Source organism: Schistocerca cancellata, chromosome 2, assembly GCF_023864275.1.
Source record: "Schistocerca cancellata isolate TAMUIC-IGC-003103 chromosome 2, iqSchCanc2.1, whole genome shotgun sequence".
Taxonomy (NCBI): Eukaryota; Metazoa; Arthropoda; class Insecta; order Orthoptera; family Acrididae; genus Schistocerca; species Schistocerca cancellata.
In genome coordinates this window covers 705585396-705603550 of record NC_064627.1, presented here as the reverse complement: position 1 = coordinate 705603550, position 18155 = coordinate 705585396, and the positions used below count along the sequence as shown (strand labels likewise).

General features: G+C 38.2%; 1 protein-coding gene across 1 annotated transcript in view; it reads right to left on the bottom strand.

The window, feature by feature from the left end:
• Positions 1 to 17771, bottom strand: part of LOC126162499 (T-cell activation inhibitor, mitochondrial-like) — a 318261-nt gene extending 300490 nt beyond the window's left edge. The window contains exon 1 of the mRNA XM_049919047.1: positions 17618 to 17771. Coding sequence (XP_049775004.1) covers positions 17618 to 17640 — 23 coding nt within the window. The 5' untranslated portion in view covers positions 17641 to 17771. The remainder of the gene's footprint in view (positions 1 to 17617) is intronic.
• Between the last annotated feature and the right edge of the window lie 384 nt (positions 17772 to 18155).

Below are 18155 nucleotides of genomic sequence, written 5' to 3'. Positions count from 1 at the left end.
AGATTTCCTTCTCTCAGAACAATGATGTCTTTTAATAAATGAGATATTCTCTGGTCTTTGTTTTTACTAACTGATCGTCAAGAACAGATCACTGTTACTCCCTTTACATGTTGGTTAAAATTAAAACACTCACATTCATACTCTAGCTGAAGGACAACAATAAGTATTTTAATAAGAAAGAGAAAAGTGAGGGGGGGGGGGGGGGGGGGGAGAGATAAGGAGAACAATGTTTACTATATGTACTGAAAGATTAAAACAGTGTTATCTACTTATATGCGGCTACTCACTACATCAAAAATGGACGAGTCAGCAATCATGTACCAAAAGATAATGTCTTCCTACTTGAGGATGAGATCAGATAATAAAGAAAACTTTAAATTAATGCACTTTATTATTTTGGTCAATTAAAATGGAGGACAACCCCATTTCAATGCGAATTTACAGCTGATTTGAATAAAGGCTACAAAATGAACTCTGTTAAAATGTGGCATATAGTCAATCATGTGTTAAAAGCTTTATAAATTGACGTCTCTGTATGGAGCATTGTAAATTCAGTGAGAAGATGAATACTTGAGATGTAACCAGGGAATACTACTAAACAGTTAGGACAGTCCCTGTGCATTGAGCCACTGAGTTTCTCTAAGTACACAGCCCTGTAGACCAAAGTAGGCATCAACAGGCATGGTTTCAGCTCTTTAAAAAACATATGATTCAGTTAACAATGGAATATAGCTAAATAAATTGAAAATATACAATATCAAGGACTTGCTCAAGCATCCACCATCCATCTATTTTAGATAACTGTAAGAAGTGCACAAAACTTCTGTACAAAATAGATAAAATTATATTATTTCCAGTTGACTAGTGGTACAGTAATACAGGGTGTTACTGACCGCTGAAGTTTTTGGACCTTCCTCTCACTGGTGTTGATTAATGATACTGCTAAACCACCCCTCCTCGTCATTTACACATGGTAAGCTACGCAAATGACACCTCTTTTGTTTTATGGGAAAAAGAGTATAATGAGCCCACATCAGTTGTGACTGGTTGTGTGACAGATATTAGCTTATATTCTCTTCATCAGGGCTTAAACATTAAAGCATCAGAATTCCAGTTACTAGCATTTCAGACAGTTAGCTCACATCAGATGGAAGTGGACTTTATATGCAATACCTCAGCATTGGAAAATGCCAATATTAACTTTCTTGGTTAATCTAGACAAACAAAGATTGATGGGTAAATCGCACTAACTTTATTTGGGGAAAAACTAGCAATGGATTGTACCCATTCATCTAACTGTCAAAGGAGTCGCCAGCACAACATTAAAAATGCAGTTAGGTTGGTGTGTGGACTAGGACACAGAGAGTCCTAAATCTAAGGTCACTGCTGATAAAATAGAAATAGTGTTTCAGGAGACAAGCTCCCATCAGCAGGATTAACTATCCAAGAAATGCTGCCCAGATGAACAAGTGTTAGTGTTGCTGGCTGTTGATGCAAAGGTCCTGATTTCAGTTCATGGGGCCACCTCAGATTATTCTTAGGTGGTAAGGTCTGGAACAAGCTCCACTCATCCTCGCATTGAATTGGGATCAGATCAAAAGGCACATACCTGGCTGGAAGTCAAACATTTACTTGTTATCTACGAAATCAATTACTGAACATGTATTGCACGTAGGTTAAATTTACTGTCATTAAATTGAAAAATTAATTTTGAAAGAATCACATAAGTATAGATGCAAAACAGTTATCCACAGAAAACTCCATGGTGGTCATATGACTAGGTGAGTAGCACCGCGGTGTAGTGGTGATGATATTAAACTGTTGCATGCAGAGTGGTGAGTTCAAAGCTCACCTGGACTGTAGAATTTTAATTTCTATATTCGGTTTGAGTACATTCGAGAAGTATCCACAAATTTCAAGAATCATTGTACTGGAATGTTCTGTAGCTGTATATATACTGTATGTGTTCTGGCCGGAGGCAGTTCGCTCCGCGCTCTTGTATGTGCAAGTGCTGAATAAACCTTCGTTAAGTGAAGTCAGTGTTCATTATTCATCTACTTACACCTTCTTCTACATGACATTATTCTGGTGGAGGTGTTGGGTATTGTACCTTGTGACAGCGCCCATTATAAACGACACAACGGCTTCCATCAGGCCACGACAGAGCCGTTGTTTACGTGGCGAGAAACGCGAGTTCGATCCATATGCAACAGAGCCCAATCTATCACAGACAAAAGAAGAAGAGGACATTACGATGACAGCAACCACATGAGACATCCTTCCGGGTTCTCTGGTGACGATGGCCAAGATCCAAACAAGTGGCTGAAGGTATATGAGTGTATAGCCAAATTTAACAAATGGGATGACACTGTGTGTTCGGCTAACATATTTTTCTACTTGGAGGGCACTGCCACGCAATGGTATGAGAACAAGGAGGAGAAATTCACAAGCTGGGAAGTATTCCAGGCAGATCTGTGCAAGTATTTCAGCGACACACAACAACAGAAGTGCAAGGCTGAAGATAAATTAAAGTGCAAGGCACAGTGTCCAGGAGAAGCTACAGTACCTTACACTCAAGGCAGCTTGGAGCTGTGTAAGATAGTGGATCCTAGAATGAAGGAGAAAGATAAGGTTGCACATCTCATGAAGGGTGTGTATCAAGCCCTACTTCTGAAGGATGTTTTGACAGCAGACGACTTCATAAAATGGTGCCAGTATATCGAGACGACGCATCAAAAAAGAATTACACGCAATAAGTTTGAACGGCTTCCAATCATTGTATTGATGTCTGTGGTGGAGGAAGCAACTGATTTCACAAGTGTTCTTCATCAGATGGTGAGAGAGGAAGTTCAGAAGGCACTTGGATTGCACAGCGAGCAAAAAACTGAGATGCTTCAAGAGGCCATAAGGGAGGAAGTGGAACAGACAGTGAAACCAATTTCTCGTCCTTCATTTCCCTTTAAAACAGTGAAAAAAATCGAGACCCAGGCAGAGTTACATTCCTACAATGCCGCATGAGGAACCTGTCTGGGCACCAAGGAAGACTGACATCTGGAGGACCCAGGATAACCAACCAGTATGTTTCCACTATGGACGACCGGGACATGTGGTGCGCTATCATCGAGAAAAGCGGTGGATATTTGATGACGTCCATGCCAGAAGACAGCAGACCGATCTTAGCTGACACCAACGCTGGGATGATGAAGATGACAAGAAGATGTGGGTGCATGATGACGAAGGTCACCATCACCGCAAGCTGGCCGCTGGAGAGGACGCTCCCCAGCATGCTGATCAAGGTCTCCATCACTGTTTAGAAGCTCCAGCTGATCATCTAGCCGCCACAATATGGAAAACTAAAGGGTGTGACCTTCCTTAGAGGTGAGGTCGCTGACGAGAAAAATCCTCCACTGTCAATCACTACAAAAATGATAAGAAACTACATCAATATCCTCATGGATGGCTGACCAGCCCAAGCTCTTGTGGACTCTGGAGCATCATATTCAGTCATTTTGGAGAAGTACTGCCGCCAGTTGCAGAAAACCATATTCATCAACAACAAAACATCTCTGCTGAAGGTGTTTAATGGGAAATACATAAAACCTACAGGAAGATATGTCATTTGTGTGGGTATAAGTGGCCATACACAGCCCTTAGAATTCATCGTCTTACAAGAGTGTATTCATGATGTCATTCTCCGATGGGACTTTTTGAAAGCTTCTCAGGCGATTATAGATTGTGGTCGCTCGAAGATTATTTTAGACCAGATGAGATACTGTGGACAGGAAGATGTGCATCCGAGTGTGTGGAGACTGTGTGCTGGATGGAGTGATCATTCCTGCAGTCAGCGCTAGAAAGGTAACTGTCATGTGTCATCCCATGCATCAACCCATGGATACTGCAGTGGAATGTAAGAGCAGCATACCACTGAAGAATAACTTGGTCATCCCAGCCTCTGTCATCTCGTTTAAGAACAGATTCGGTGAATTGTGGATAGTAAACTGTTGCTGAGAACCACAAATCCTTCCAAGATGCAAGGGCATAGCAAATGCTGAGCCGTTCATTGCAGAACAGCTGAATGTCATAGAAACCTCCCATGCCGAGTCTGTGGGCGAAATTAGCGCTACCACTAAGAGACAAGATCCTCTAGCACGACTATCACCAGATCTCACTAAGGAACAACAGAAGAAGCTACTTGCCATTCTTCAAAAATTCTCTGAATGCTTCAATCCAGAGGTGAAGAGCAAATTAGACAAATTGATAGTGAAGCACCGGATTAGTACTGGAGACCATCAACCAATAAGCCAGAGAGCATACCGTGTGTCAGCAATGCAATGTCAAATAATTCGCAACAAGGTAGAGAAAATGATGAAGAACGACATTGTTCAGCCTTCACAGAGCCCATGTTCGTCACCAGTGGTCCTCGTCAGGAAGGAGGATGGCAGTTGGCGGTTTTGTGTTGATTACAGGAAGCTTAATAAGATAACTAAAAAGGACGTTTACCCTCTTCCACGAATTGACGATACACTAGATTGTCTGAAGGGGGCTAAGTTTTTCTCAACCATGGACACTTACTCAGGATACTGGCAAATCAAAGTAGATGAGGCTGATCGTGAGAAAACTGCATTCATCACCCCTGAGGGCCTGTATGAGTTCAAGGTAATGCTGTTTGGTTTGTATAATGCACCAGCAACTTTCGAACGAATGATGGGTAATCTTGTAAGGCACCTGAAGTGGATGATGTGTCTTTGTTATTTAGATGACATTATAGTGTCCTCAGAGACATTTCATTAACATATAAAAAGACTGAGGGCCGTTCTTAAGTGTCTCCAACAAGGTGGACTGAAACTTAATCCAAAAAAATTGTGTCTTTGGAGTAAAAGAAATCAAAATATTTGGACACCTTGTGTCAAACGAAGGTGTGTGGCCAGACCCAGAAAAGGTGACATCTATAACGAAATTTCCTATTCCTAAAAGCATTAGAGATGTGAGAAGGTTCCCCGGATTATGTTCTTATTACCATCGTTTTATCAAAGACTTTTGTATCAAAACCAGGCCACTCCAAGAGTTGTTAAAAGCTGATGCTAAATTTATCTGTGGTGGTGCTCAACGAGATTCTTTCGGTGTGCTGCGAAAAGCTCCGATGACTGACCCCGTACTTGGTCTGTATGATGAGAGAGCGCCTACAGAACTACACACAGATTCCAGTGGGTATGGGACCAGTGCTGTTCTGGTGCAAGTTTCGGATGGAAAAGTACTTTTATATTCCATGGATCATATGCACCATAAATTGTAATAAAGTGGAATGAGACATTTTATATTCACATTACAAATTATTTTGTAAATAAGGCTACATGCTGATCATTTAAGTGGCATAATGTGTGCCTTCATAGCTGAATGGTCAGTGTAACAGAATATTATGCGAGGGGCTCGGGTTTGATTCCTGACCAGGTCAGAGATGATCACGATTGAGCAGCACATACTATTCTTACAGAATATTTTTGAGCAATGAAGACTTTCTTTTTCAAATCTGACTTACCCCAGAAAACTAGCCCATATGACATTACAGAAAGCAGACACAAAATGTCAGATTACTGATTTCTCTCTTACCAACATTTGCAATTATTCTGGGTACAAATGTTGCTGAACTAAGTTGCTTTAGGAGCTCCAAATTGTGCTTTTTTCACTTCACATTCTCATCAATATATATATTAGACTTGTCATTGGTTTAGTACCTTCTGATGAGCAGAACTAAATATGTTGTGCCTGTCTGAAATTGAGAGAGAGGCCATTCACAAAAGACCTGTGAATATACTTTTAAGAGACTGATGACCTCAGAAGTTAAGTCGCATAGTGCTCAGAGCCATACTTTTAAGAACATTGTTTACCATTTCTTCCGTTACTGCATGCCTGCTTATATTGATTACAACACTAGTGTCATCCACAAAAAGAACTAATTCTGCTTGTTGTGTATTAAGTACTGATTGAAAAATTTTGTGGGTTAACTTGTAAATGGGGTTCTCAGAAGAGCAACTCTTCTTAAATCCAAACTGTGATTTGCTGAGGGTATTATTGAAGCTCAGGTGAGATCGTATTCTAGAATACATCACCTTCTCAAACATTTACAATAAAGATGTCAGTTGTGATAAAGGTCAGTAGTTACTGACATCTCTCTATCACCTTCCCTGTAAAGGGATTTAAGAATGCATATTACAGTCTCTCTGGAAAATGCCTTGAGTTAGTGATGCATTAAATATTTCAGATAAAACAGGGTTTATTATATGGAAACAAATCTTTGGTTCTCTACTGGACACATGATCACATCCAGTTGAGCATTTATTTTTGAGAGAATACATAATTTTCTTAATTTCAGGAGGAGAAGTTGGTTATACATTCATATGATTGAATTTTATGAGAGGTGCTTTTTCAACACTCTGCTGTAATTTTTATCTTGAACTGTTTGTCCCTATATTTAGGAAATGGTTATTAAACATAAATGGCAACTCTGTCTCACCTTTTACAGGCCTTCCATTTAATTCAATAGTGATGTTATCCTGTTCTATGCCTGACTGTACAGTCTCTCATTTCACTGCACTCCATATGGCCTTACGTCTGTGGTTGGAATTACTAAGTCCTGACATAAGTTTTCTTGGTAATGTTTAGTAGTAGTAGTAGTAGTAGTAGTAGTTTGCAACTACTGCAGGATCTCTTAATTGTTCTTTGGTTAAAACAACAGTTTGTTTTGACTTTGTTAAAGCCTTTTTTTTGCCCCTGTGGCTAGCACTGGCAGCTCCTCCATTTTTCATGTGTTACCAAGATCCCAGTGTATGATTGTGGTAACATGTGGAAAACTGAGGAGCTGCTAGCACCAGCCACAGAGAGGCCAAAAATCTGAGGATGGCTTTAACGTAAGTCGAAACCGATGATAATAAACAAATGTTATTGTGATCTTGACTGTTGTTTCAACGAAAGTATAGCACCTGATCCCTGCACTCCATTGACAGTGTTGTCTAAATTTATCTACTTGATCTTGCCAACAGATCTACCTCCCTTTTCCTTTTACAGGATAGTTTACTCCCTCTAATGATCCATGATTTTTTATATAGCTAATTAGCTTATGTGGAAAGCTATTTTCAAATAATGAAATTAATTTATCATGGAACAGATAAAATTTTATGCCACTATTTGGTTCGTTACAAATTTCATCCCAAGTCATCTAGAATAAACCAATTTGGAAACATCTTTTATGGAGTGATTAATTATTCTGATTGCCACTGAATACTGTAAGGAACTACCTTATTTACCCCAACTGTGTAGGGAGAAAACTTATTACTGGGTATTTAGTTATTTTCTTGCTTTGAGATTCAGCAAAAAAAAACAATGAACAATTGGGGTCCTACTGTCTTTACCCACCTGTATTGGAAACTTAATTACTGAGATCAAATTGCAGAATCAAAGAAAGGTTTCCAGATCAATTTTCCTATAAGAATCCTTTACAAAATCTACACTGAAATCACCGCAGACTATTAACTGTCAATTTTGACCATATATGTAATTGGATAAATAAAAAATCTACTCATCAAGCGGCAGCAGAACATACATATAAAACTATGATATAATAATGCAAATTTTTGAATCAGTGGCTCCTTCTTCAGGCAGAAGGGTTAAAGGGGAAGGAAGAGAGGTGAAGGAAAAATTTCTCATCCTCTCTGGTAAGTCTCCCCTGTCCTGAAGTTGTGTGTGACTTTCCCGAAATCTACCCCTTTTCCTAGACCACTCTTGTACTTTTCCTTCACCCCTCTTCCTTCCCCTTCAACCCTTCTGCATGAAGCAGGAGCTGCTGGCTCTGAAAGTTTACCTAATTATAACTTTCTTGTGTGTGTGTGTGTGTGTGTGTGTGTGTGGTGTGTGTGTGTGTGTGTGTGTGTGCGTGTGTGCGCGCACGCGCGCGTCTTCAGCCGCTGCTTGGTGAGTATCTAGTGAGAAATCCAAATTCCTCATAGACACATTAAAGTTTCTCAGTAGGGATCTATATATAGTTACAATTAAAAGTGATCTATTTTTCAGTATTAATTCACAAGCAAACACTTCTTTGTGCTGATCACTACAAAATCTACTTCTCTCAATGTTTCTGAACTTATGTTCTGTCTCAATATATACTGATAAGCCAAAACATTATAACCACTGCACACTGTGACACTGGATGCCCCCTGGTGGTGTAGCAGGCACATATCATGGTAACAAAAATGTGTGCAAGCGGAGCAGACACAGACAGGGGATCACCCTAGTGAATATGTGGGCTGCAAATGGGGAAATCCATTAAGATAAGCGACTTCGACAAAGGGCAGATTATTATTATTAAGCAGATCCTGTGAATGAGTATCCTGAAAATGGCAAAGCTGATTGAATGTTTTCTTGTTCTGTTGCCATGAGCATCTATAGAAGGAGGTACGACAGCGAAACTAACAGGAGGCACTAAGAGGTTGGACATGCACGACTCTTCACAAAATATGGGATTTGGGGGTTTGCCTGTTCTGTAAAGTAGGATAGATGGTGATCTTTGGCATCTCTCCCAAAAGAGCACATTTCTAGTGCACACACGTGTTTTGGGACACACCATTCATTGTACATCATTGAACATGGAGGTCCGCAGCAGACCACCCCTACCTGCTCACTTGTTGGCCCAACGACATCAACAATTACAACTGCATTGGGCACAAGACCATTAGGATTCAACCATCGATCAATGGAAACATGTCTGCTCCTTGAGTGAATCACATTTTTGCCACACTAGATCAATGGTCGTCTCCACATACACCATCATTGAGGTGAACAGTGGCTCGAAACATGCAGTGTGCCGCAAACATAGGCTGGTGTAGAAGTATTATGCAATGGGAGATATTCTCCTGCACTTTCATGGGACATGTGGTAGTAATTGAAGACACGCTGACACTTCGAACCACCTGCACCCCTTCATAATTGATATCTTCCCCGACAATGATGTCACCTTTCAGCAGTATAACTGTCCATGTCTCGGATCCATCACCACCCTACAGTGGGTTGAGGAGCATTATAGTGAATTCATGTTGATGTCTCTGTGACCAAATTCACCTGATGTAAATCCTATGGAACCAGTCTTGGTCACTATTGGGTGCCAACACCACATAAGAAAATCAGAGGCCCGTTATTTACAAGAGTTACACGACCTGTGTGTAGACATCTAATGCCATGTACTCCCACAAACCTATCGACGAACCATCAGATCCCCGATACACAGAATCAGTGATGTATTTTCGTTCAAAAGATGCACAAACAAGCTATTAAGCAGATGGTCATAATGTTTGGGCTCATCAGTGTATGTAACAACTCTTGCTTTTCCCATATTAGTTCTACACGAGTAAGATGCAGGAATGTAATACTTCATATTTAACTTATCTAACTCAGATAGCTATAGGATGTCTGTCTTTTCAGAGTTCCCTAAATTTTCCAAACAGACAAGGAGCTCTTCTAATCTTATCACTCAATCTTCTAATAATCTGATGAAATAAGCTAATCTTAGTCTTCTGCACATACTTATTCATTTTGTGGTGCTCGTCCATTATTTTAAACTCTTTCACAACAGGAGCTTAATTCTGATTCTAACCTAAAAAAAAAAAGGTTCTGCGACACTAGGGACCACAGAGATCTTGCTTTCTGTGATGGTGTGCCCAACCCCCTACCCTCCCATACATTTTCTGCAAGAAGCTCAGCCAATCTACATTTCCCCTCTCTTATTCAGATGTACACTGCATCTCGTATATTCCCACCTCTGAACTGTAGCAACAGACACTGCTCTCAATTAAGTGCTCACATGCCTCACAGCAGTGTTAACACAGGTTGGTCACAGCACTGTAGGACATTCACAGAACTACTAAGTTTATGTGTGAAGGAGGAGGGGGGGAATTATTATTCTATTTATTTCAGGTCACCCCTAATGCTGTAGAATAAATTTCTTTTATTTCATGCCTATGTTCACAAACCTGTAGGTCTTCAGACTACCAGTTTCAGTCAGCAATGAAAATCTTCACAATTAAGGTGATCTATGAACTTATGCAACTTATTTATAGACTGTTGTTAGTTTTTTGTGTGTTCACTGTCTCATAATCATTATGTTTCAACATGCTCAGGAATGCGTCACTACCCTTATGAAAACTTCTTTTTCTTTGTGGTAATACAACACCAACACTGTATATCTTGTATGTATATTGATGAACTCGGTCATCCACCTTTAATTAATATGAGAGGCAACCACAATTTTTTTATGGCTGCATAAGGACCTTGATCCTGTGCCAGAGTACAGTTAGTCATGAACTGGAAAGAAAATTTTGTTATAAGTAATATGTACATGAACTACTCTGTTTGATTAATTACTAACTTCATACAATGGTACATGTACTATCAGACTATTGTCAGTTGGCCTAGTTAATTAAGAGTTGACACCAATAGGCTATGGTGTATTAAAACTATTATCACATCTTTTTCTGTATGATATTACTTATAAAATAATTGTGGAATTACTCTGTAGTATTAGTCTAACTTCCTGACATTTGCATTAACAAATCAGTCAGCAGTTATTGAATAGCAGGTGCCAATTTTGAGTGTTAAATGATATTAACACATGTTTATAAATTATAATGCAAACTAACAGATTGTAGTAACTGACTCTCCCTTAGGCTACAATGTAAGTAATGAAGTCACATTGTATTACACACACTGTGGTACATTATGCATTTTACCCAAACTAATACAGTATCCCGCAGTAGAAAAATTCATTTAGTTTCTCCTCTGATGGGCATACATCATTAGCTAAACGGAAGGAGGTCTTGTATGTAACACAATAGCTGACACAATAATGATATGGAAGTATGCCCCAGTAATGAAAAGGCTATCAACCCAAATAACAGACTATAACCAACCCTACAACATGATGCTTCCTTATGCCTGATAACTGGTGTATATAACTTAATACAAATATTAAATTTAACAGTTACTAATTTTATCTTCAATATTAAAAAAAATTAGTTGCTCTGAAACAATGTCGAGATTTGTGTGCCAGGATGCATTAGACAAATAAATTAAAATGTTACGTTCTGTGGTAAGTCCTTCTGGAATTCCATTCTTGATTGGTGCAATAGTTTACATATCTAAGAAAGTTCAAATATTCCTGACAACAGAAGCTTTATCGGAAGTACAACAAAAGATATACTTAACACTGAAAATAGTAAATAATCCTGTTCATCATCTATCATAATACTTTAGCCATAAGAGCAAAGTCTCATGAAAGTCTTGCTTTAGATGTCTGGAACTCCACCCTATCCCCCTCTGCATTTATACTCCACAGCCAACATATGGTGCATGGCAGAGTGCACCTTGTACCACTGCTAGTCATTCACTCTCTTGTTCCACTTGCAAATGGAAAAATGGAAAAACGACTGTCCATATGCTTCTTTGTGAGTGCCGATTCTCTTATCTTGTGTTTGCGTCCCTCACATGAGGGATTGTGTAAGTACTTTTGGATTAAAGAAGATCACTCACTAAAAGGCAGAAGCATTCAAAGGCACATACAAAAGAAAGAAAAAAAAAAAATGCCAACTTTTCGAGTATTCCTTTTACCAGCTAGAATAAAATATACATGGAAAAACAAACACACACACACACACACACACACACACACACACACACACACACACACTGTTCGTCCAGCCGGCACCATGTAGGGACATAGGCATATTTGTGGGTGTCTACTTGTTTCCCGTGTGTATTTTGGTCTAGCTCAAAAAAGGATAACTCTAAAAACTAGCAAGTTTTCTTTCTTGTGTGTGTGCCATACAATTACAGCGCTTCTGCCTTTCAGTATGTGGTCTCCTTCAATCCAAAAGTACTTACATTCTACCTTCCTGCATTTACATGTGATATATACTGATGGCAGAAAGATCTCCACGGTAGCAGAGCACAGCCTCAGTGAAGAACACACATTTCAATTTGAAGAAACCAAGAGACTGTGTACAGCAAAAGGTTTCTGGGACACTCTTATTAAAGAGGCAGTGGAGATACAAGAATAAGACGAGAGCACACCGATGGAAGCAGGTCGGTGGCGGCGGATGGAATAAACAGGCCACACCGAGACAAGACGCCAGGACCTGGCGGCCGCGGCTCCTCCCCACCATGCGCTGCCACGCTGATTCTACTTGCACCTAATTCGCCCAACTGGTGCCGAGGATGCAGACAAGCTCGTAGTTCAGCAGCTACAAAGAACTGGACGAGACGTGAACCCGACACTTCGCCTGAAGGTGGCAAGTAAGGAACATCCTGAAATTTTACTTGAGAACACATTGACTCAGCTGTCAACCCAAGAAGATTTTATTATTGGTGATAATAGTTCAAAAGAAAAAGCCTTGCCGTACATGGAAGAGTCAGTTTTGAGAAATCCTTACCAGATTAATTTTCATCTAACAACCTCCTGTTAAATAAGGAAAATCATTAAATCTTTGAAAAATAAATGTTCTGTTGGGGTAGATGACATCTCTAACAAGATATAAAAAAATGTGGAGCAGTTACAGCTGATATCCTGAGTCACATCTGTAATGCATCACTAACTCAAGGTATTTTCCCAGACAGGTTAAAATATGCCACTGTCAGGCTTCTCTACAAAAAGGGGGATACCACAGATGTCAATAATTACTGGACAGTATCCTTGCTCACAGCATTTTCAAAAACTGTCGAGGAAGCAATGTACCCAAGAGTAGTTAGCCATGTCAGCAGTAATGGGATACTTAGTAGACCACAGCTTGGATTTCAAAATGCTGTTCCACTGAGACAGCAATATACAATTTCACTGCCCACATAATAGTGTGTTTAAATAGTAAAATGTCACCAATAGGAATTTTCTGTGACTTATCCAAAGTATTTGATTGAGTGAACCATGGCATTATGTTAAAAAAATTGTGGTTCTATGGTATAAATCGAACAGCATATTAGTGGTTTAAGTTATATCTACACAACAGGAAGCAAAAAGTTTCTTTATGTGGTTTAAGTGATTTAAGGAAGTTTCCCACTTCATCTAACTGGGGTGAAATTACATTAGGTGTTCCACAGGGTTTGATCATGGGTCCCCTTCTGTTATTGATGTATGTGAATGACCTCCCTCATCTGAAACAAGAAGCTAAACTGACACTGTTTGCTGATGATACAAGCATCATTATTAATCCAGTAAAAGAAACTCCAATATAAAATGATACAAATAATATCTTTGGAAAAGTTATTGACTGGTTTTCTGTGAATGGGTTTTCTCTGAACTTTGAAAAAACACAGTATGTCCAATTTTCTACTGCAAGGAGTACAGTTCCTTCATCAAAAATATAACACATCAACAGAACTCAGTAGCCAGGTTAGATCATGCTAAGTTTTTGGGATTATATATATGTGGATGAGAACCGTAATTGGAAAATTCATATTTTGGATCTCCTAAAGCAACTAGGTTCAGCAACATTTGCAACCAGAATAATTGCTAATTTTGAGAATATAGAAATTAGCAAGCTAACTTACTTTGCGCACTTTCACTATCTGATGTCATGCGGAATAATATTTTGGGGTAACTCAACATTTACTGCAAAAAGTATTCACTGCTCAAAAGAAAGTGGTTACAATAATGTGTGGGGCTCACAGTCGCACATCTTGTAGGCATCTCTTTAAAAGGTTAGGAATTCTTGTAACAGCGTCACAGTACATTTACTCAGTAATGAAATTTGTTCTCAACAACATGGACCATTTTTTTTTTTTAAAGTGACATTCATGATTACAATACCAGAAGAAAGAAAGACTTACACTATCCTCTACTTAACCTATTGTTGGCACAGAAAGGGGTAAAATATGCTGCTGTAAAACTTCTCGATAATTACCAGGCACCAGTAACAGTTTGAAAAATAAACTGAAATCTCATTGACAACTCCTCCTATACCACAGATGAATTCTTGAATAGGAACAAATAAATATATAGGTATTTAATATAAGTATTTTGTGCATTTTTTAGGCCATGGGGTAGCTAACAAAAATTTTAAGCTCTTCTTTTTAAAATAAATAACAAGAAGAAGGCCTTCATTCATGTGTGCGTTTCTTATGCACTTGACACGTTCCACATCAAAATGGTTACTATGAGATTGATCAATAGAACACTTAACTAACTAAATAAAGGGAAATAGGAGTTGAGAAGGAAGTGAGACTGGGTTGCAGATTGTCTGCAACATTATGCAACCTGTATGTTTGGCAAGCAAAACAGAAACGGAACAGAACTTGGAAAAGGTAATTAAATGTTCAAGGAGAAGAATTAAAAACTTTAGAAGTTTGCCAATGCCACTGTAATTCTCTAAAAGACAGCCAATGACTTGGAAGACTTGTTGAATGGAATGGAGTCTTGAGAGGAGGTTGCAAGATTAATGTCAATGAAAGAAAAACGAATTAAGTCACACAATACCGAAGGAATTAGATGAAAGTGAGACACTAAACGCAGCAAATGAGTTTTGCTATTTGGGCAGTAAAATAACTGATGGCTGAAACAGAGTGGCTATAAAATCCAAACTGGCAACAAATACAAGAAAAGCATTTAAGAAAGAGAAACTTGCAAACAATTAACATAAATTCCAATGTTCGTAAGTCCTTTCTGAAGGTATCTGTATGTAGTGTAACAATAAGCAACTGACAAAAAGAGAATAGATGCTTTTCAAATATTATATACAGAAAACACTGAAGGTAAAATGGGTAAATCAGGTAACTAATGACGGGGTACCAAACTGAATTGTGAGAAAGAAATTTATGGCACAACTTGACTAAAAGGAGGGGTCAGCTAATAGGACACATCCTGAGGCATCAAGAAATCGCTCATTTGGTAATGTAGGTAACTGGGTGGGGAGAGCGGAGGAGATTGTAAAAGAGATACCACGGGATGGTATGCAGTAGCTATGCAGAAATGAAGAGGCTTGCAGAGGACAGACTAGTGCAAAGAATGTGTCAAACAGTCTTTGGACAAAGGATCACATCAACCATTTGATGTCTGGAACAATTTGTTCATGTGGTGCACAACACACATGGAAAGGTATTAGGGTAAAACAGGCACTTAAACTTTGCTTAATAATCTATCAATATTTAATAACCTTTTATGTTTTTGGGAGTTACAAGTCATAACAACCTCAAACAGACTGAATGTCTGTTAATACTATTCAGAATGTAAAGATCACCACACACTTTTTAGTCGAGTGTATTTAGCTGTGTCATCTTACATGACAAGCTCTTTCTAAAAATGTTTTCTACACGTTTTATCATACAACTTGACCATTCCTTTTCAAAATCTACTCTACCCTGCTATGCGAGTAAATCTGTGTTTTCCTTTACATTAGTAGCTTTTTTTTTTTACTTCACTCACAGAGTTATAAATCTTAATCATCCCTTTAAATATTTTATAGCTTCTGTGAATGTATCAAAAATCTTTAAATGAGATCAACTGAAATTCATTGGCAGTTTCCACAATAAGAGCTATTTCCTGTAGCAATTCCCAGTTTCCATAATAATGTGTCGGTGTCAAGTTTTACTGATCACCTTGGTTAAGAAGGGTGAAGTTTGAGATATTATTCTGAATAAAGGATTTACTTTTATCACTGCAATCACAAACTATAAATTTTACTCTGTTTATTTCATCATAAACATTGGTGTTTTATTTGCTAACACTACTGTGTGTTTTCATGGCAACAACATGCATTATTCTGGTGTACACAATGATACATTAAAAGGTTACTATACTGAATTTCTGCAACGCCAGTTTTATCAGCTGAAAGCAAATGATATAGTTTAAATTGCTTACTGTCATTCTCTGTTGTGAATCTTTTAAGAAATTACTAACAGAACTATAAGCAGCCATACATTTTTTTAATTTATTTTTCTTACCCACAAACGTTTGAAACTATCAGTCGAGGTCTGTAAATTGTAATAATTTAAAGTGTGTTTGCAGGAAGTAACAGTTGACATGAATGCACTTCCATATGTTGATATACACAAATTACTGTCTTCAGTTCTGAACCTGGACTCTTTGTTACCCATATGGCAATTCCGCGTTTTCCAAATGCCTTTTGCGATAGCATACTACACATTTATGATCTTCTAGCTCCAATATTTGGGTTCCCATATTTAAATAACGTACAACTTAGCGGAAGCAATGAATATGTTACACAGTTTACCAAACATTATTTACTTGCTTTCACTATTGTGTAAAATATTTATAATATTATACTTAAGTTCCACATTTTCTCTGGTACACTAACATATTTTTCACCTTGTTTATCTGTTTGTAACCCATCTGAATAACTGATTGTGTGTCAATAATAGTCACACCAAACCCCAGCATTGCTTTGTATTTCCTCAACTACCAGTAGGAATTTCCCTTTATGTGAAACACTTTCTGCAGTTTAACATTGAACTTCCATGACACACACACACACACACACACACACACACACACACAATTATGATCACAACCACTCTCAATACGCCCATAGTATGTTAACTACCGTTAAGTTTATAGCAGAACGCACTTCTCACTATTTCAGTTACTAGCGCTTCTTTCCGTTCCATTCGCATAGGGAGCGTGGGTAGAATGATTCTTTAAAAAATTCGGGCACTAGTATTTTCCTCTCAGTTCTTACAGCAGTTATACATCTTGGGGTTGTAGTATGTTCTTAGATTCACTATTTAAAGCTATTTCCTGGAACGTAATAAACAGAATTTCTCGGGTTTATCTGTGTACATACATATGGCTATTAAGAACACAATTTGAGACGTACCACAATAGTGCATAAACGCTATGAGGAAACAAAAACGACATGACCTCAAGCAGAAAGAAGAGTATTCTTACGTTGGAACTACCTTCCGCTAAAAGGTAAATCAAACTATCTACACTATCAATCGCTTTCAATGTCTCATTCATTCCTGTGCCGTTAGCATGTACATCCAACTTCTTGACCTACGATGGGAATGCTTTTAAAAAATTAAATATTTTCTAACTTACTTTAATGTTATGCTTTCAAACATACGCGTTTACATATACTTCGCTGTTCTGGAGATAGTACTTTTCTCAGTTATAGATGAGTGAATTTGACCTGGTTTCTGCCACTAGTTTCGAAAATGTTAGTGGGTGCCTTCAATAAATTATGTTGCACACCTCGAATGACAGAAGATTTTGCTACTGAGTCGCCAAACACTATTATTGAAGAACATAACACGTATAACCCGAAGTCCATTGAGTAAAATCTTGTTCTCAAACACTGTGTGGACAAAAAATGTGTGACTGATGATGATTTTCACTGCAATAAACCACTGCGTTTTCCCTTGTGTCAGTGTACAAAATTATCATCAGTCAATTGTGTGAAAAGGTTTAGGTTTTCGCGTATTTATTTTCTTTTCCTGCTAAACTGATATTCTTGTAGCCTTTCATCAGCGAATGCGGTAGCGAGTGTAAAATTTAATAGATATGATACTTCTGCAATTATGTAAAATATGCTCTATTTCCAACAAGCACATGTTAATTTGCAACTCGTACCACTTCATGAAACATTTCTCCATTGACAGTTACAACAACACTGATTTTGTACGCAACTGCAGCGACAACGTTTAAAAACTCGAATGTCAAACTGCAACCTTAAGCTCTACGCAATAACACCACAGAACACTGATGTTTACAACCTGCACATGATACAAATACTGTCTATGACTGAATTTCCACATATCTTTCCAAAGTGTTTTCTATCAAGGCACTATCTTTTTGTTATTTTATTTTATTATGCAATAGGCAAGTGGAGTATCGTATAACTATATACATTACAAATACAGTGCATTTCTGTGTAGTTTGGTTTGATTTATTACTTTATTAACTTCAGCACCAAGTCTGTGTTGTTCACCACCCATGGCTGGATAGACTGCGTCAAAACTTACAAAATTGATAAATACAAATAATTCGTAACAATACAAATTTTACCTTATATACATTAATCTGCTATTGACATGTGAGTTTAAAAAAGGCTGAACGCCGTACAGTGGACTAGTTTTAAGTCTCTTACAATTTTGTTCTTGAAAATCTC